This window comes from Mytilus californianus, unplaced genomic scaffold (assembly GCF_021869535.1).
Source record: "Mytilus californianus isolate M0D057914Y unplaced genomic scaffold, xbMytCali1.0.p SCAF_63, whole genome shotgun sequence".
Classification (NCBI taxonomy): Eukaryota; Metazoa; Mollusca; class Bivalvia; order Mytilida; family Mytilidae; genus Mytilus; species Mytilus californianus.
The window spans coordinates 405,524-428,068 of NW_026262716.1; the positions used below are offsets into that span (position 1 = coordinate 405,524).

At 34.6% G+C, this 22,545-nt stretch overlaps 1 protein-coding gene across 1 annotated transcript; it reads left to right on the forward strand.

Moving 5' to 3' along the window:
- The first annotated feature begins 7,979 nt into the window (after positions 1-7,979).
- On the forward strand, positions 7,980-9,551 carry LOC127707315 (golgin subfamily A member 6-like protein 7). The gene has a single exon (XM_052211836.1). It carries the CDS (start codon positions 7,980-7,982, stop codon positions 9,549-9,551), a length of 1,572 nt encoding a protein of 523 aa, XP_052067796.1.
- Positions 9,552-22,545: the final 12,994 nt, after the last annotated feature.

Here is a 22,545-nt window from a genome sequence, read left to right on the forward strand (position 1 = left end):
CAAGCCGTTCAAACAGTTCGATCACAATTTAAAACAGACATACAAACTTCTGATTTCAAGTAACCTATGTTAAACTTCCAATGGACTCCCCGGAGTTAAAATATCCAAGTACGAAATCGTGTTAAACCTTGCCTGTAAAGGTATTACTTTGTATGTTCTTGATTAATCTGATCAAGGAATTAAATATAAATGCCAGACGGTTATGAATCTTTTGACACAATACAAGACCTTATACTTGATTTGAAATGTCTTCAAACTCCATTTCGCTGTACGTTCTTTGTTTTTTGTTTTAGTTTTTTCTTATTGTTTTTTTTTTCTGTCTGTGACATTAAGCAACAGCAAGCACCTTCACCACAAATTATACCAAAAACTCCACTCAGAAAATGACATTCACCGACATCTGAGCCAAACTGATGACCAACTAAGATAATCTTATCACTATATAAGCCTATGGTCAACCAATGAGAATAGTATTGTAAGGTACTGGGGAATGTTATATTGAAACAAATAGGTATTAAATTGTGCGGTGTAATTTATAAGTAAATACTTAATTTGTGGCAAGACTGACAAATATTTTATAATGATTTTTTACAATTGTGGCAGTAATCCACAATACTTATTACTATGATCACAAGTCAAAATTCAAGCTTTTACCAAATATTATCTTTTAAACTTAACGGTTGTGTTTTTACGCATAGTAACTTGGCTCGCAGCGAGCAAGCGAAACATTTTACATTTGTAATCAAAGATATGGCATTAATTTACTATTTTTATGGATTTCACAGGCCAAAGTTTCACTTTTTGCCAATAAATTACAGGGGGAGGCATTTCATTAGCCAAAACATAGTTTTACAAGTAAGGTGTGTACATATGTTGGTACAAAGGTGATATATATCCAGTAAAGCAACTGATTTTATGTGAAAGCTCTGGAATTTGAAATGATTTTTATCATTGTTTACATTTTTTGTGTACAAGTGTTACGGCAGGGAATGTATGTAATTACTCATGGATTACCTTCTTCATGCTATATATCATGTAATTCCCGTATTAAGGATCATTTCTGGTAACCAAATATTCATATTTAAACGTCTGATATGCCTGGTATACATAGGGAAATACTTTAACTGCAATTGTTTACTGACCGGCGATTTTGCCGTCTGCCATTTTGTGGGGAATTCTATGTTTTTCAATATCGTAATTTTGTATATTTCCGGCTACCCGGAAAGGACAAGTAACCATTGGATTAGTATGTCACGTGACACTTACAATTTAGTATATAAACGCGTGAGCATTCAGTAATGGCAGATAGCCCAAAGTTTTGCTGGCGGCAAGTTTGAACCTAGAAAACAATAAATTTCCAAATAAAGCAGTAATAACCTTTAGGTGAGAATTAGGATAACATAATGCAGTTTAAATAGCCGTCTTTTGTACAGTAAGCTATCTCCCACCACGTCGGACACTACAAATATGTATTTTAGGATTTATTATTCAGTACACTTGAACGCTATTGTTTATTTATATAAAATCATATAATGTTATAAGATTTTTGTAACAGTTCAGCAAATAAAACTGTTAGCATTGAAAAGATCACTTTATTTTATCAAACTTGGATACATTCAAAAAGTATATGCATTTACACTGGTAAAACAACTTGAGCTGGAGGACGCTCGTTCGAAATTAAAAACTATGGAAAGCCGTTAGCAACACAAATAGCACAGTAACAAATAAATACAAAGGAAGCCGTTTAATACACATACATTAACCAAACAGAGGAACTATATTTAAACACAAACTGAGGTGCTCCGGGGAGCAGATACTGCATTTTATGAGTGTTCGTATGTAAACTGCCCAGTATAGGACAGGATACTCTCGGATGGCTTACAATTTGGTGTCAGAAGTGGGTTTGCTAAAATTCTAATTAGCATCCAGGATACGAACCTTGGAATAACCTGTCAACTTAACAATGTGGTTTAAGCCCGAAGTGGTAGATTTACTGTACATAAATTAATTATAAAAAAAAAAAAAAAAAAAAACAATTTGAAACAACAAATAAAATTAAAAGTCTTTATTTAGAATATGGCTGATGCTGGTAGGAACTCCCCAGACCCTGAAATAAATTTCCGTAGGGAAAGGGATTTAGATGACTTAGGACAAGGGGACCAAATATATACTGATGACAATGACGACTTTGATAGGGAATCTATTTTACAAGGTCATGGTGATGAAATAGCTCAGAGACATAAAGGACGGGATGAATATCAGAGACATGATTTTGATGATAGGAATGATAGGGGTAATCATAACATGCAACCAATTGGCCCACCAAAGGTAACACTTAAACCTGAACCCTTCTCTGGGAAGGATTGTTGGGAGGAATACTTGTCGCATTTTAAGGACTGCGCTGAATTGGGACAATGGGGAAATCGTACAAAACTGTTGTTTTTGGCAGCTAGCTTGAGGGGTCAAGCAAGGACATACTACATGAGCTTGTCTCCTGACGACAGGCGCACATACCAAATGCTAACACAAAAGTTAGATCAAAGGTTTGGGAGTTCAAAACACAAAAATCGTTGGCTCTCAAAGTTAGAGATGCGCAGGCGCATGTCAGGGGAAAGCATAGCTGAAGTGGGGGATGACATAAGGCAATTAGCGCAAAAGGCGTACTATGATCTCGACTTAGCAGCGCAGGAGTCTCTAGCATTAAACCAGTTGTTTAAGGTAATACCTGTAGAAATAAAATGTCGCTGTATTGACAAGGAATGTCAAACAATAGCAGACTCTGTTGATGTTATAGAAAGGTATGAGTCAATACTCGGGGATGGAGACAAAAAGAAATCAACAATCAGAGCTGTGGAGTCGAAGGACATCGAAGGACACATAGAGTGAAAAGGATTATCAGAGCAATTTGCAGGCTTTACAAGATAGGATAGCAAAGCTGGAACAAGGACACGGGAATCGGGACACAAAGAGGGCAAATACTGGCAGATGTTACAGTTGCAACTCACCAGACAATTTTATGAGGAACTGTCCACACAAAAACAACCAAAGAGGAAGAGGGAACTTCCAGGGCAACCAAAGACACAATACTTCTTTTAATAATAACCAGGGAAACGACAGAACGCTGGCTCAATAGGTCGTGAGTTAGTGACAGGAGGTAAAAGGCCTGATATAAAGGGAGAAAAACATGTCCGGAAAGGACATATAGGGGAAACAGATGATAATTGGGATAATGGGTTTTATACAAATGGGTTAATCTATGGGTTTCCTGTCAACTTTTTAATTGACAGTGGCTCAACAGCGTCAATATTATCTATTGAGGTTTACGAAAAATTGCCTTCAAATGTTTGGTGTTCTTTAGTACCAAACAATACTTGGACAGGATTTCTTACTTAAGGAAGTAAGTAAAGTTAATTATCAGCGCATGGTCTTACACACGATCCATAACCAGGAAATACAATGTTGGATTGGAGGGAAGGCAAATATGATTTGCAGAGTAGAAATTAAAGACAACATGACAAATCCTCCAATGACGAGTACTATGATAACTGTAGAAATACCGGGTGTAAATCATTTAACAGAATACGTATTAATAGAGGGCACGACAGGAACAGCAAAGTCTACATTAGCAATACCTGGGATTATAAATACAAAAGATCAAGCACACTTTGTTAATGTTGTCAACTATGGTGACGACGAAGTTAAACTGTATAAAAAGGAAACAATAGGAACATGTGAATCATATACTGAGCATGATTTGAAATCAGAGCAGATTAGAACACTACAAGAAGATTGCTTTCCAGCTAGTGAAGAAATACTAGAACATCTTATTGACTTATTAAAAAGGAGTTCAACTTATTTAAATGAGGACCAAAGACAACAGCTTTCCAGACTCCTTTCACAGTACCAAAATGTCTTTTCACGGACAGATGATGACATAGGGAGGACAGACCTTGTAACACATAGAATAAATACAGGAAATGCAATACCTTTTAGGCAAAGATCTAGACGTATGCCACTTGGGAAGCAAGAGATGGAAAAATCAGAAGTCAACCGGATGTTGGACAAAGGAATCATTGAACCATCTTCTAGTCCTTGGGCATCGAATATTGTCCTTGTAATGAAGAAAAATGGCAGGCCTAGTTGCTGTGTTGATTACAGAATTTTGAATGACGTCACTAAAAAGGATTCCTACCCGATTCCGAGGGTAGACGAGTGCCTAGACTCGCTCGCTGGGGGGAAATTCTTCGGGTCAATGGACCTAAATTAAGGATTTTGGCAAATTGGCATGGCTCCCGACGACAAGGAAAAGACCGCATTTCTGACAAGTTTAGGGTTATATCAATTCACTGTCATGCCCTTTGGACTTGCAAATTCACCATCTACTTTTGAGCGTCTTATGAAAAATGTTCTCAGAGGGCTACAGTGGAAAGAACTATTACTCTATATGGACGATATCATATCAGTAAGTTCAACATTTGAAGAGGGTCTTGGAAGCGGTTAGAAAGAATCTTTATACGCCTACAAAATGCACATCTAAAATTGAAACCTGCCAAATGCATTTTCTTTCAAAAACAAGTCAGGTTCCTTGGACATATCGTGTCTGAGGATGGAATTTCCACTAATCTAGAGAAAACAAAAGCTATAGATGACTGGCCAATCCCCAAATTTGCAAAACAGGTGCGCAGCTTTTTAGGACTTTGTTCTTACTATAGGCGATTTGTTAAGGGATTTGCAGCAATTGCAAGACCAATGCACAAAATTTGCGAAAAGAATAGCCGTTTTGCTTGGAATGACGAGTGTCAAAAGGCATTTGAACAGTTGAAAAATGCTTTAACAAGTACATCTGTGCTTGCCTACCCTCTTCCAAATTTGCCATTCATATTTGACACAGATGCAAGTGATAAGGCTGTCGGAGCAGTTTTGTCACAAATTCAAGATGGTCATGAACGAGTTATAGCATACATGAGCAAATCTATGAAGATACATGAGCAGGCATACTGTGTAACTCGAAAAGAGCTACTTGCTGTAATTATAGTAATTATAGCACTAAAGACATTTCATCATTATCTATATGGCCAGGAAGTTTTGCTGCGCACAGATAACGCAGCTGTATCATGGATGAAAAATCTAAAGAAACCCACTGGTCAAACAGCCAGATGGCTCGAAGAACTGGAAACTTACAATTTGACAGTGACACACAGGGCTGGAAGGAAACACTCAAATGCCGATGCTCTGTCCAGAAGACCTTGTAAATCATGCAAGAAACAAGAATCTGGAAACCACACAAGTGACGATGAAACAGACGAAATTCAACTTGAAGAATCTGATTTTGTTAACCAGGAGTTATATGAAAATGAGGAGCTAACACCAAGTATAGAAATAGTACGAATATGTACAAGAAGTCAGACAGGAAATCAGTCTAGTGCTACACCAAGTGGCTATTGCATAGAAGGATGGGACCCTGACAGTATTAGACAATGCCAATTGGAAGACCCAGACATGTCACTCATTGTGACATATCTTCAAGAAAAGAAAAATAAACCTGACTGGGACCAAGTATCAAAAGGAACATCATACCAGAAAACAATATGGCGACAATGGGATAGGCTGACAATAAACAATGGCATGCTTTATAGAAAATTTTATTGTTCTGATAAAGACGATGTAGACAACTTCAAATTGCAGCTCCTGGTACCAAAATCACACCAAAAGACAGTCTTTAAGTATTTCCATGACGTTCCATCTGCAGGTCATTTAGGACCAGATAAAATGCTAAGTAGGATCCAGCAGCTCTTTTACTGGCCAGCTATGAGAAGCTCAATAACAAGGTACTGCAAAGAATGTGACCAATGTGCTGCTAGGAAATCACTTAAACGAAACAAGGCTCCATTAGGTCAATACTTGGTTGGCGAGCCTATGGAACGTGTTGCGATTGATATTCTTGGTCCACTTCCGTTAACAAAACGACAAAACCGTTATGTTCTTGTCCTTTGTGACTGCTTTTCTAAATGGACTGAAGCATATGCTATTCCGGACCAGGAATCCCTGACCATTGCCCGTACAATCGTGAATGAATTTATTTGTAGGTTTGGTTCACCATTACAGCTTCACTCTGATCAAGGAAGGTCTTTTGAAGCAAAGCTGTTCCAAGATCTGTGTGATCTCCTGAAAATTGACAAAACTAGAAGTACAAGTCAACACCCCCAATCTAATGGAAGCGTTGAAAGATTTAACAGGACACTGCTAAGCATGCTAACATTTTATTGTCAAAATGATCAGAGAAACTGGGATGAGATTTTGCCACAAGTTATGATTGCATACAGATTATCAGTCCACGCCAGCACAGGACAGACCCCTAACATGATGATGTTTTGCAGAAACATATTTCTTCCTATGGAAGCTGTTATTCCACGTCCTGATGGACCAGATGAATCCACTACCCCTGAAACGGATAAATATATAAATGAATTACAGGACGCTATGTTAAAGTCACATGTACTGGCTAGGAAACATCTTAAGCAGAATTCTGAGTATCAAAAACGTCACTATGACTTGAAAGCAGTAAAGCGCGAATTACAAATAGGTCAAGCTGTATGGCTTTATGATGCATCAAAGAGAAAAGGAATTTGTCATAAGTTGACATTAAAATGGAAAGGACCATATGTTGTCACAAGGAAAATTGATGACATCACTTACCTTGTGAAAAGGTCAAAGAAACAGCCAGGGAAGGTCTACCACATCGATAGACTACTGCCCTATCAAGGACGAAATCCGCCCACTTGGTTCTCCAGTAGAAAGGCCTGAGATGCCTTTCATAGTTGTTGTTTGAATAGCCGAAATTAGTTGTACAAGTTTTACGTTTTTAATTGTTTTGATGAGTTACTATGTTTAAGAGTAACTGTATGACTTATCTCAGACTGGAGAAAGTCATGTTGGAATTCCTAGAGTTGGATCCATTCTGGAAGAATATGTAAGGGAGACAAATGGCCATTGTTTCTCAGGACATATTATTGGCTGTAAGGGAAGGATGATCCTTCCTGCCAGGGGAATGGCAGATTAAACTGTACTGCCAAGCGTTTTATTGTATGCGCAAGCTGCGCGGCGGAAAGCAATTAACGACAACTTTTTGTCTTGAGGAGGCTTGAGATTTTTTTTGAATAGGGAGACCAAGGGGGTGGATATCATATTTTTATTGAAACATAGGCTGATCCATTTACTACCAGCATATGCCATATGGGGGAGGATTTTAATCACATAAGCAAATATAGTCACACAACAGCACACTACATACATATCTTTTATTGTATCTGCTATAAAAATGGTGGAGGGATTTTAAAGATTTGATTCGATTTCAGAATGAGACCATCATCACAAGTGGAGGTGAAGTGTTGGCTGTGTCCCATGACGTTTAGGACAAGGAGACAACTAAAGAACCATCTGGCAGCTGCCCCACACACACGGCTTTCAGTCGTTTGTGTTTGGTGTCCTGAAGAGAAGTCGTACAGGAGGATGGTTGACCTGAAGGAGCACATCATGGCCAACCACCGCAGCAAAATAGAGATCATGCCGTACAGTTTCTTGAGTGAGAACAATGGGTTTTGGATGTCGAATTACCCAGAGACATATGCAAAGGTAATCTCACCATCAAATGAAAACTCCCAAGAGGCCATGAAAGCCAGGATTGAGGTCCTAGAATTCCTAAACAGGGTTGGAAATACCAACAGGAAGAAGGAGGATTGGACTCAAGGCTGGAAGTGTCCTAGGGAAATGGTTAGAGGAAAGCAGGAGGAAGAGGTTGAGCAGGAGAAAACTAATGGGTCATATTCACCAACACGCCCCACCATCTATGAAGGGCTGGCCCTCCAGCAACTTACATTAGGACTTGGGGATTCGACAGCCATCTTCAAATTAGACCTTGGAGTGTCTATACGATTTTATCAGATAAGTTTGAATGACTTGGTTCTAAACAAGATCACAAAATGCTTGATGCTTTAATAAGGAGGATGACGGCACTGGTAAACACCAAGTATGCAGGATCACATACCTTCTCTGCCTCGATAGACGGTAAATTAAAGTCTATAGTGACGCCAGTAGTAGCTAGGAAACTATCCATATCAGAGGAATATATAGCAGACATAAAAACGTCAGATGAACTCTTCCCAGGGAAACAGACAAAAGCCATCACAAATCCGTTATCACCACTTAAAACACCATCAACCTCAGATATTATATTGGAAGATGACAGCGACAATGAAGAACCAGAGATTCTGAACGAGAAAGCAACAAGCCAGAAGAAAAGTAAGAAGACAGAGAATGAAGGAGAGGAAAATGGAGAGAAAAGAAAGAAAAAGAATAACCACCAGGAACAGAAGGCTAAGAAAATAAAGCAAGGAAAGGGTGACAAGGAACAGGACGAGGAAATCAGACTTAACGAGGAAGAACAAAGGAAGCAGGAAAAACAAAAACAGGATGAGGAAATGAGACTAAAGGAGGAAGAACAAAAGAGAAGGGAAGAACAGAAACAGGAGGAAATTAGACTGAAGGAGGAAGAACAAAAGAAGCAGGAAAAACGAAAACAGGACGAGGAAGTTAGACTAAAGGAGGCAGAACTAAAGAGAAAGGAAAAACAGAAACAGGAGGAGGAAATCAAACGGAAGGAAGAAGAACAAAGGAAGCAGGAAAAACAAAAACAGGATGAGGAAATGAGACTAAAGGAGGAAGAACAAAAGAGAAGGGAAGAACAGAAACAGGAGGAAATTAGACTGAAGGAGGAAGAACAAAAGAAGCAGGAAAAACGAAAACAGGACGAGGAAGTCAGACTAAAGGAGGCAGAACTAAAGAGAAAGGGAAAACAGAATCAGGAGGAGGAAATCAGACGGAAGGAGGAAGAACAAAGGAAGCAGGAAAAACAGAAACAGGACGAAGAAGAAAGGTTGAAGGAGGAAAAGAGGATACAAGAAGAAAAACACAATGAAGAAAGTAAAAGAAAGGAACTGGAAGCATCAGAAGATCGGGGCACAGATTGTACAACTCTAAACGGCAACATTACCGCAAGTGAACGGGCAAGGACACTTCTGAGGAAAGGTGGCATGCCACTTTTCCCAGCTGGGAGAAGGGAGTGGAATCAAGAAGAAGTCATCCCACTGATTACCATCCCAGCAGTTGTTAGTTGGCCACCTAAAAATTGGAAAAAGATTACTCCAGAGCAAAAGTATTTTAATTGGGAGTATGCCAGTATTGCTCTGGAGTTGAACTCGGGAAAGCAATTACAATTCACAAAGGAAGAGTTGCTACTCAAGTATCACTTTTTAGCATTACCAGGCACAAAAACACCGACAGGAAGTGAAGAAAACACAATGGCAACCAAATCTCGGTTTTATTTATATCAAGCTTTGGCTTATATAATAAAGAGTGACAAAGAAGACGCATCAACTGTGCAAACATTAAAGATGTTAGAAACTGCAGTGAAGGAGAGAGATAACTCCACAGACGATGTGATAAAGAGAATAGATGCTCTTGATATTCCCTTGAGACTTGGAGAAGACAATTGAACATTAACATTTTAGATCTCAACCTTCATTATAATTATGTGCTAAAATTTTCAATTCAGGAGAATTCATTGTCTTTAAAGATGGGGGAAGTGTAAGGTACTGGGGAATGTTATATTGAAACAAATAGGTATTAAATTGTGCGGTGTAATTTATAAGTAAATACTTAATTTGTGGCAAGACTGACAAATATTTTATAATGATTTTTTACAATTGTGGCAGTAATCCACAATACTTATTACTATGATCACAAGTCAAAATTCAAGCTTTTACCAAATATTATCTTTTGAACTTAACGGTTGTGTTTTTACGCATAGTAACTTGGCTCGCAGCGAGCAAGCGAAACATTTTACATTTGTAATCAAAGATATGGCATTAATTTACTATTTTTATGGATTTCACAGGCCAAAGTTTCACTTTTTGCCAATAAATTACAGGGGGAGACATTTCATTAGCCAAAACATAGTTTTACAAGTAAGGTGTGTACATATGTTGGTACAAAGGTGATATATATCCAGTAAAGCAACTGATTTTATGTGAAAGCTCTGGAATTTGAAATGATTTTTATCATTGTTTACATTTTTTGTGTACAAGTGTTACGGCAGGGAATGTATGTAATTACTCATGGATTACCTTCTTCATGCTATATATCATGTAATTCCCGTATTAAGGATCATTTCTGGTAACCAAATATTCATATTTAAACGTCTGATATGCCTGGTATACATAGGGAAATACTTTAACTGCAATTGTTTACTGACCGGCGATTTTGCCGTCTGCCATTTTGTGGGGAATAAAACGTTGATTCTATCTCTTTTGATACAAATTCGTCCCCTGGACAATTGATCTAATATTGCATTTTTAATACCACACATTTAATATTTTATAAGTATACCCTGCCGGACACAAATATATTGTAAATATTTAGATGGTTGTAATGAACTATGTTATATGTTATTTACTTTGTATGTTCTTACGCAGATCGTCTGCTAAATCGCAGTGGTGTCCGATTGTTTATTTCAAGCTTCTTTATCGATATTTTAGATGCTATAGCTTTGTTTTAATATTTTATGTATAAGGACAATCATAGGACAACTCAAGATGATTTCAATTCTATGTTTTTCAATATCGTAATTTTGTATAGTTCCGGCTACCCGGAAAGGACAAGTAACCATTGGATTAGTATGTCACGTGACACTTACAATTTAGTATATAAACGCGTGAGCATTCAGTAATGGCAGATAGCCCAAAGTTTTGCTGGCGGCAAGTTTGAACCTAGAAAACAATAAATTTCCAAATAAAGCAGTAATAACCTTTAGGTGAGAATAAGAATAACATAATGAAGTTTAAATAGCCGTCTTTTGTACAGTAAGCTATCTCCCACCACGTCGGACACCACAAATATGTATTTTTTTAGGATTTATTATTCAGTACACTTGAACGCTATTGTTTATTTATATAAAATCATATAATGTTATATGATTTTTTAACAGTTCAGCAAATAAAACTGTTAGCATTGAAAAGATCACTTTATTTTATCAAACTTGGATACATTCAAAAAGTATATGCATTTACACTGGTAAAACAACTTGAGCTGGAGGACGCTCGTTCGAAATTAAAAACTATGGAAAGCCGTTAGCAACACAAATAGCACAGTAACAAATAAATACAAAGGAAGCCGTTTAATACACATACATTAACCAAACAGAAGAACTATATTTAAACACAAACTGAGGTGCTCCGGGGAGCAGATACTGCATTTTATGAGTGTTCGTATGTAAACTGCCCAGTATAGGACAGGATACTCTCGGGTGGCTTACAGTATCCTAGTCTCAATGGTACCCCATATTCCTAATAGATATAAGATATGGAGGTAAAAAATCTAAAATACCCTAAAAACAAACGTGAAATAATATACCTTAACCCTCTTAAGTCAGAAATAAATACATATTCAATTTTTATTTCAATAACATCTCCTATAATAATTCAATACCCCTCTTTAAACTATTTTTGTTATTTTTTAGTATATGTTTTATTTATTTTTTGGGTGTATTATATTCTTTAACGTTTCACATGAGACGTTGTATGTCCATTTCTAAAGTAAAATTCTCTTCTGATGTCTGTGGTTTTAGAACGCCTCATTAGAAAGATGGCCATAAATATGATGTTTATGGACTTGACCACCACATGCATGCTCTAAAGTTCTGACAGTTTAATATTGAGGGACCAGCAAAATAAACAACTACATATAATTCACCAGATGAGGTCAGTAATTACAGCACTTAAAAGCGCAGACAACAACCATAAATATTAAGAATAACATGTCTGTCAATAAAACATCCATTAAGGTAGCACTACAGTCAGAATTTTCTGACTCCAACCAACAGTCTTTAAAGATTAATTTTTCCCAAACTACTCAATGGATTTTTAAAATCTTTAACTCATTTTAACGCTGAAATATTACTCTTTCTTAATCCATAGATAAATTTATTTTTGGTATGATAAATCTCAAAATATAGCTCATTAATTGCCAAAAAGTGGTCTTCCATCTTGGATGGAAATGGCACATTCAGGTCAAATGGTAGTAAAAATTTGTTTTCATCCCTTTAATCAACCATATACAAACTGCAAAACCGTGTCTCAGATTTTTGATATATGCCTCCAGTAAGAAGATATATTGATTTAACTGCTGGGTGCCAAACCTCATTTCACCTTTCATCTTTGGAGACCTATAAATTCATTTAGAAACAAATTATCCAAAAACTGGGACACAATATTGTAGAAAATACTCCCTTTAATCACATATATCAAAGTCAAGCCAAAGGGGGTACCCATAAAGTTTATATTTTCATTTTTTCCTAACAAATCTCATGAAAAATTGTTCTGAGAAATGACCTAAAAACGGAATTTCCCCCTTAAAACCCCTATAAATGCAACATAAATACAAAAATTCTACTGGGAACACCCCAGGAGTGTTCTGACACCATCACTTTATCAATAGAACCACACACTTTGTCTCTTTGATGCTCTAATGCTGTAAATTTTGCATTATGTGTGGCACTGTGCAACACTAACTTGGCATTTGGCGGGAGTTTGACGTCACGGATTTGACCAATATCTGTGATGTAGTAATTAAATATAGACAAAGCCCCGCCTCTGTCCAGACAGTCTAAGATAAGAGAATAACAGGATTGACAAGCTGCATATAATCAATATTTAACATCATTATTCTCACTATAAAGAATAATTTTCATTTGTATTTTAAAAAGAAATATACTATTACTGAAATTAGCTAGAACACTAAATTGTGCATCAAAAGACATGTTCATAAAAAGATCCAAGACCACTTCTTTAAAAAAAGACACTCCCACATGATTTTTGAGTTTTATGGAATTGATAAATTTCACATAAACTTAAAATTGGTTAAAATGCCTAAAACTGTATTTAAATGTAGAAGACCAAATAGAAGAAATTTATACAGGCAGTCAGAGGCTTTCAGAGATACTTTCACACTCTTTTCCATATTTTTTTTTCATTTTTTGTAGATTTTTTCCCTTTAAAGTTTTCCTTTTCATATCTTTTTCTTTTTTCTGTTTATAAACATGTTATATAAATTACTTTTGTTGCAATACAATGAGATAAGACCACAATATTTATCTTGTGGTCAGGGATTAACAGCTGGACACTGGTATCAACAGATGATTGACATATTAGCCCCTCCCAAATGCCTATATATTTAGATTAATTACCCTGTGCTTTTATTTACATAAGTTCATTATCAATTTACTCCCTGTTGTAATATGATAATGACTTTGGGATTTTTACAAACTGTGCAGAATAATACTTAATTCAAAATAATGTGATAAAAAAAATATCTTCAAAAAATCATTGTTAGACTGTAGTTCTACCTTAAAACAGAACTCTTCCCTTTGCCAGTTGAGACACTGAATAAATAGTACACATACATTTCAAACAGGTTTTATTACTAAATTAAGCTAATTAACGTGTACACATGAATTATATGTTTAGAAGAGACCTCTTTTTTTTTCTTTAAATAGATTCTCTCCAGATTTGTTAAAGTGAGCCTGATTTTCAAACAAACTTCCGAAATATCTGAATGATCCATAAAATGATAATTACTTTGTTTACAACATAATATACTTTGTTTACAACATAATACAAAGTGCTCATTTAACAAGTCTATTCGTTCGTTTATCACCCTTGATTTTGTGTCTACACATCCTGAACATATTATTGCAACAATAAAACATGTTTGTAATTTGCTCAGCTAAAAAAATATATATATCACAGTCCCTTTTAGCTTTCATCCGCTGTTGTGTTTCTGGATAATGCACTTTATTTACATTCTTGGTTCCAATATGGAACATATTACAACAAAAACAATTCTCCTTTCAACTTCAACTATTAGCATATCTAAAACTTCAAAAAATGTTGCCCTCCTCTTGAAACAATAGCAATGTCTTAATCACAATTTGACAAAAAACGAATCATGGAATCCCCCATTAAAAGGAGGGGAGTAAATTCTTTTTTTTTTCTTCTTCTTTTTTTTTTTATCTGATTAACTCTTTGTAACTGCATTATACGAAAAAACAAACTTTGCAGCTAGTAAAACAAACTGTAACCCTCTTTTGTTTTTCAAATACCCTTTTCTGGAGGGAAACATTAATGTTCCTATGTCTCCTTTAAACCCTTTGACTTTGACAGAAACTGCATACCTCATAACTATAGCGTATACCAGTTAGGGATAGGGTTAAATTTAGGGAAAACAACTGTACAATGTATACACTCATCTATAATAAATATGATAACCGAAGGTAACAAACATTAAGGGTGGAAAGCATAATAGTTTATTTTTCTCGAATCATACACGTGACTGAACGCATCAACACCTGCTGTACATGGACATGAATAAGGGGTAAAATGGTCTAATGGTTTTCCTTCACATGTAGTCATTGTGTTACTCTCCAAAGCAAACATATCTACATCATGTGACCCGTAAATATATTCTATATACACCCATGTACGTTTGCTAATAGCTGTGTCCGACTTTGACAATGACCTTGAATGAACGTCTGCGGGATTTTCCGCATTATGTATATATACAAAAGATAAGGAACAGTAGTCATAAGTATGACCTGAAAATTTTTTCTTTCATTATATTTGTGAGAACAGAATTCTTTGAATGTTGATTCTCAAGCATAAACATCAGCCTGATTGTCGACATGAGCGAGTATTCTTTTACATTTAATGAGATGTTGAATGCTTAACTATTGTAAATGGTTGAAAAGTATGCATATATTCCTGTTCATTTGCATTTTGGTTTTACCGTCGCTGGTGCAGATGAAATCTACAAAATAAGTCGTTACTATTTACATGGACAGTCAACTCTAAATGAGACATATCACCACAAATCGAGCCACAAATATGACACCCAGTTTAATTGAGACCAGGCTTCATTCTTGAGTTACCACCCCCTCTCCTATCTTGGCTAAAATATGACCTTGGTGGTGCTGAGTTAGGCAAACGTGGCATAAAATGTTGCATCATTTGGAACGTAGTTGTGAGCTGATCTAAGGAATTTGAAGCATTTTCTCCAAATTTTATTCTTCAGACTTTGATGCTGGTTCAACCTTTTGATCGAATTTTCCATGAAGCTTTAGACATTTCTGTTCTTTTTCATAAAGTTTTGCCTCCGCTGCGGAACATAGCAAGGATGTTATAAGGTGGCCAATTCTAGGTTCAGATTTATTGCATAAAAACGTTGCAACACCAAAGAAAATAACTCTTTACCAGTGTGGTCATATCTGCGACCCATTTCATCTAAATGCATTAGTTTATTTGCAAACTATCGACATTAATCTCTCCCGCTCTAGCGGCATACTCTTTAACTTCAAGTAAAGCTTGAGCTACTGTGTCTACACTCAAACTCTTTCATCTCATCAATTTTCTGCTTCAAATAAGAATTCTTAAACAACACAGATCGTATGTTTAATAATAAGCTTCACTTTATCATAAATTTAATCAGTTATATTCTAGAATTTTGAAAAATCCTTAAAAATTTCAAAAATAGACTGTAAAGAAGGATTATATTTTGTGGTTATAGCCTCTGCAGATGTAAACCTACTGCACATCTCGTTACCTAATATATATTGATGCAGCTTTGAATCTGATTCCCAACCTACATGAAGTTTTATTGCATTTATCTATTACTAAATGCACATCCACCGCGGGTGGTAGCCTATGAGGGGTTTCTCCCTCCCACAAATTTATCTATAAGTAAGGTACAATTTTAATCTAGTATTAACTGCCGACGAAGACAATGGTTTACTGCTCAATTTCAGATATGAATCTAATAGACAAAAAGCATAGCCCAACTTTAAATTAAATCCTATACTATCACAAAGTTTTACATATTCTTGTAACATTTGGACTGTACAAAATTCAGCAAGTTCAGTTCTCAAAACGACAACAACCCTTGGATCACGAATATCAACAACTTTGCCATTGGTTAGTTGTATCACAATGCCATTATTCTCCGGAAGTATAAAAATCTGATTTGTTTATAACGAACCAAGATCACTATGCCAAATCTCTCTTGTAGATATATTTTATGCGTTCGAAAGCTCTGGGTTACAGAGTTTGTATGATATATGTCTAGAAATTTTGAAAAGTTTGTTTTTGAATAAAGGCGGTGTATGCTTTGGGATGGTAACACTGGATAATTGTTCAAGTCTTATTGTTGATAAATGTTTTTTAATAACAGAGGCTGCTAGCGTACAGTATTTCCAAAGCCTGTAACATAATTCCAGTCAGTACCTCTATCTATCAAAATCCCGCAAAATTGCCCTTAATTGGCCAATGAGACTGTCTACTGACTCCGCGGACCTTATAAATTAAAGGACACTCAGATGACCGGTAACTTTTATTATTTTCAATCGAAGAACACCCTGATTTATGCACCTGTGTTTTTCTTTTTCCCATCTTTGAAAATTAAGAACATTCTTATATCTAATGGCAGCGCAGAAGATAAATCTCTTCGAGGATTCGAATTCTTTTGGAAATAAATCAGTACTAATTTTAACACCTCTCAGTTTGGAATATTTTGTACTTTGTAAGAGTGTATCCAATTCATGTAACCTTTCGTTAATACATGTACTGTCGTGATCAATTTGTATTCCAGAGTATACAAAAGAGTCATTCTAGAAAAAGGAATAAAGAATGAACCTTAACAACATATCTTAATTATCAAGTAATTATAATTATTTCTGTTTGATTTTTTTTTGATTTTTTTATATTTTTTTTTTAATTATTATCATGATTATTATTGTTAATATAATCTTAACTCTATGGTTCGCCTCTATGGCTCGCCATGAACCATATCGACTAAGATCGATATCCAGTACACCGAATTCCATGGTTCGACCCAAATCACATGCTCTTAAATTTCAAAGTCTAGTACGGCTTTCCCCGAATCATATCCTTAACCAACACTCTAAACAATTCCAAGGTTCGCCCCTAACCAAGACCTAATACAGTCATTATAAGCACATCATTGTCTCTATCCCCCGATACCACATGTATCGAATTTGTCTGCTGTATATCGTATGTGTTTTTCGTTAATTGTTTTGTACATAAGTCAGGCTGTTAGTTTTCTCGGTTTAATTGTTTTACATTTGTCATTTCGGGGCCGTTTATTGCTTGCTATGCGGTATAGTGTTTTGCTCGGTGTTGGAGGCCGTACGTACGTTGACATATAATAGTAATTAACTTCTACGTCTTTTAGTCTCTGGTAGCGAGTTGTCTCATTGTTAATCATACCACGTCATGATATTTTTATATTCATTTTGTAAAAATCAGAAAAAGAGAAAGCTTAAAAAATAATTTTAAAATATGCCAAATACAAAACAGGAAATCAAATTAATCCCGGGTTATTGTGACATTATTTTTTTTATAATATCCTTTTCCTCATAAAATCAAATTGATCCCAGGTTATTGTGACATTATTTTGTTATTATAATATCCTTTTCCTCATAAAATTGTAAGTATCAATTCCGTTTTATTGATTCTCTAATTGTAAACTATATAAGTATTTAAGTCCGCTCTCAAGTTCTATTTCCTTCCGTGGTCCTATATGAAAATTAGGGGGAGTCAAGATACCCTATTAAAGTATTTAATATTAATCTTCGTGCATGAATTTATCGTGTACCTTTACAGATTTTGTGTCTGCAAATACTAGTTCCCTAAGTTCACTAGAGTGAAGGCGAATGTGAGTTACTTGTAACCAGTATATTCCACACGGAAGACGCGGGAATTGATAAATAGTATATTGCATTAAACTGTAAATTCGAAACAATTAATTGCAGATTAAATTTTTGTTTAATGTTCATAGTACAGAGATTTAAAGGGGCATTAGCTGTAAAATGCATGTTCACCAATTTGACTCAAAATCTTATATTTGATTTAAAACATAACAAAACGTATACACAAATTACAAAAAGTATGAAATAAACAATTATTAGCAATGCATGAACTCAATAGTATGTATCAGCATTTCTTGTGAATTTTAATCTAGACGCCATGTAATTAACCATTGCGATGGACCATCGAAGGCATAGACAATAGATAGAGAACACATGCAATTGGATTTTTTCTAGTCTGTTTGATTTCATGTTATGGGTTAAAAAAATATAAAAATCATCGTTTTTACCTGTATAAGAATGATTTTTTGTGAATCGAAACAGTAAACGAAATGGGTCAACCTTGTTTCACTTTCACTGTTGACATTTTTATTTTACTAGTTTCACACGCCTAGTAATCTTCAGCTATGGGGTAAAATTGAAGGTAACATGAATACGGATTCATAGGAGGTTAAATGATTAACTTGCAAGTCAATGATAAAACAGAGATGTATTTGAGTTTATTTTGAAAAAATCGGTCCAAACTGACTGCTTGAAACGAAATATTATTTCAAAATTCCGCTTTTATTAATACTTGAAACATAAAGAATCGAATTTTAAATTTGTGTCTAAACCTTTAAATGTACAATATTACACGTGGTGAAACATTGCGTGATTTCTACGAAAAAAACTATATTTGTAAATATGCTATCATGCTTGTAACTGAAATCTAATATTTCTAAGAGATAAGCATAACTGAGATTTGGATATGGTTGTATCTTACTGTACTTGTATGTTTAAAATGGGATCTTTTTCAACTTTAGATAGTTTTGATTTCCCTTCTGGTAACAAATAGTACCATATGGAAGTAGAGCATTAAACAGGATTTGCCAGCGCCGTAGTCTGGGAGTAATACCACTATTGATGTTCCCCCATTAGTCTTTGTTAAATTGTCACTTTTCAAAAAATTGTGCAGAATTTATCTTTGTTTCAAGTAAAGAAATACTTGGCATGAGTAAAATTTTATCCTGTCCAGTATTACAGACAATATTTCACATAACATTTCATTGCATATAAGATAATAACAATCATTGGAAGTTAACCAATCAAATTTTCACCACTTTTTTTCCTCTTTACAAGCTTTAGTAACCATGTAACCTCAAGTTTCCAAAACTATTTATGGAAACACCAAATAAAAAAAGAATGATGCATTCATGGATAGCATAATACTGGTTACTGAAATTTATGATTGAATTAAATACGGTATGTGTAGATACTTGAATAACTTCAACAGATATCATTCACTCACTTTATTTAGAAGCTTTCGATTTATTTTTAAGGAACATGACTATTTCATGAATTCATCGATATCAGAACGCCAGAACTGTTAAGATATACTTTTTTCAAACGACTTTGAAAATTCCTTGATTACTCATTTAGATGTATGGAATTAAAAATCATGAAAAACTGAGATAACAAACAGGCCTTATTGTTCCTAGACCTTATACAAAATGTATTTCGATAAAGTTAGTGTCTAAGAGTATACATCCCTGTTGATAGTATCCCCTTCACACGGAATGAACAGTTTCTATCCATTGGAAGTAAATAAAGCAATTCAAGCCGGAGTGTTTGTTCTATACAGTGAACTTTATTGCCGACAACTATCGAGCAAGTTTTAAGATTGAGAACAGCAATACACATTTTTATTAGCACATTTGATCATAAATGTTCTGTATGAGTATAAGTATATACCCATTTTCACACAGTTACGAGCATTCGGACTAATAAAAACTATTGCAAATAACTTTTTTAAAAGTGATTGAAATGAGTCAAAATTTTAACAGCATTTCTAATGTCATACATGAATAAACACCATTTTTGTTAAATTGAGATTTTTCTTAATCTTAATTTTTGACATCTAAAAAAAACACATAGTGAATAATAATATAAAAATAAAAAAAAGATGCCAAATTTGTAGAAATTAAAGTCGTGTGTTTCGCCTTAAAGGGGCATTAGCTGTCAAAAATTATGTTCACCGATTTGACTCAAATTCTCATATTTGATTTATAACATACTAAAACGTAAATCCAAATTACAATAAGTCTGAAATAAACAAGTAACAATGCACTGACTCGATAATATATATCAGAATTTCGTGTGTATTTTAGTAAAGATGCCATCTGATTAACCATTGAGATGACCTCCGAAGACTGCCGACGGTTACATAACCCGATATAAACATAAACATAAATATAAATAGATAGGTCGACCACGTACAATTGGATTATTTTTTAGGTCTGTTTGATTTCATGTTACATGTATAGGTTAAAAAAAATAAGTTTATCATCGTGTTTACCTGTTTAAGAATGATTTTGATGGATCGAATCAGTCAACGAAATGGTTCACCTTCGTTTCACTTTCAATGTTGAGATTCTTCTCCTTTTAATGACTGAACACGCCTAATATATGCGTAACCAATCTCTAGCTAAGGGGTTAAATTGAAGGTCACATGAATACAGATTCAATGAGGTCGAATTTAAACTTGCAAGTGAATAACTGATTAGAGAGGTTTCTTAGCTTATTTTGACAAAATTGAACTAAACTGCTGCTAAAAGCTTATTATTATTTCACTATTTCACTATTTCACTTTCATTAATGATTGAACAAAAAAATCATATTTTATGTTTTTTATATTTCGTAGCCGTAATGTCCCTTTACCAATGAAAATGACTTGAGTTTCAGTTAATTCACTTTATTGAATTCTTTTTGCTTAAAACATTCTAGATTTCTACAAATATGTAGCAAAACAAAACAAAATTTGGCAACTACTTAATATGGTGAAATAAGGTGCATTTTTTGCATTGTTCAGTATATATTAAACAAGGCTTTTTGTTTCAAATGATAAATTATTTAAAAAGCAAATTCAATTTTGATCTACTAAATAAATTTCTCTTGATTTACAAACTGGAACATACTTAGTTTGAAAAGATTCAAACAAAATCATGTATATAGCTCGAAATATTTTGTTTCAAGCATTCGTATTGCAAAAATGACAAAAAAAATTATGTAAAGGCATTGCTTATGAACTCAATACAATATCGAAGTGTACATCCCATAAGGAAAAGCGAGTGCAGAAAAACTATACGACTGGTTGTTACCAATCCGTTTCTTATTTTACATTTGCTAAATGTATTTGACTTGTACGACGTTTTTTTTTATTAGAAAGTAATACATTTTGCATTTTAAAGACGATTGCATAATTAAAAAGATTAAACAAGTAAAAAAATGTCCATACCGATTTATGTCACAGGTATTTGGGGCATGGACCCCCCTTTTGGGCCCCAATATAAAAAAAATCTGTTTATTTTTCCATATTTACAACTTTCTACAATGTGTAGACATATACCAAGTTTCAAAAATCCATAACTAGTCGATCACAATACCTTTTCTACTATATATATATTAATAAAATGTTAAATCAAGTCGTGTACAGATTCGTATATTGTAATGTTCGCTATATGATAAATATGTTCGATGGTCGTTGAAATCTGTCGTCTGATCGAGACGGGTTAATGGGTGGATTTATAATAGAATAGATAATGGCATGTTGTTTGGAGTATTTATATGCTTACTTTATATCGTATCAATTATCAGGAAATGGTCGTTATTGTTTGTAATATCGTATTTGGTTTAGAACAGCAGATCGTGGTCATTTTTGGTTTCACATGTTTGTAAAGGAAGTCAAGTACTCGCTTCTAATACTACTTCTTCTTGATGTTGTTACTAGGCAACTCGATAGCTTCAGGCTTATCGATAAGAAAGTTCGGTTTTGAGCTATATACGCTTCAAACCATGAATCTGACAAACTATATTTATATAGCTTTATTAATAAAGTTTATTACTAGTTTGATTCAATGTTACATAAATACAAGTGTAGAAAGATACAATAACATAAAAAGTAATGGTCACGTGATTATTAGAGTAAGAAGAATATTGTTGGAACCAATGATAAGGCTTAAATTTACCTATACTGCGGGCGCTGGCATATAAAAGCTCAGAAGCGGCAAAGTTCGAATTTGGTTAAGTTAGTAATAAAAAGAAGCTGCTTCCCCTCAGTTATACCTGTGCTGTTTTGTGCAGTATCAACAGAAAAAGGTATGTTTGACTATGGTCAATAGCTGAGTAAATTTATGAACATGAGAAAAGGAGAAAAATAGAGAAATTAATGTTTATTTTGTTTTGAGCTTAGGGATTTTCTCTAGAAGTTACAGAATATTGGGTCATGTATGTTAATATAGTTGCAGAGATCTTGCAAATGATATGAAGGTTTAAGGGTGTACTTTAAAGACTCAAATATCATGAATAAACCTTTATATCCGAAATTTTTAGTGTGTAACTTGGGGATATGGAATTATCCTATTGCTAATTTTACAAAAGTGAATTTAGCTGGGAGAATAAGTTAGCTGTTCTATATTTAAGCTCTTTAGTAGAATGGTATTTTTATTTACTTTAGAAAAGAAGGGGGGTTGGACTTTGAAAAATCTACCTTTTGTCATGTTCAGTGTAAATAGTTGTAAATA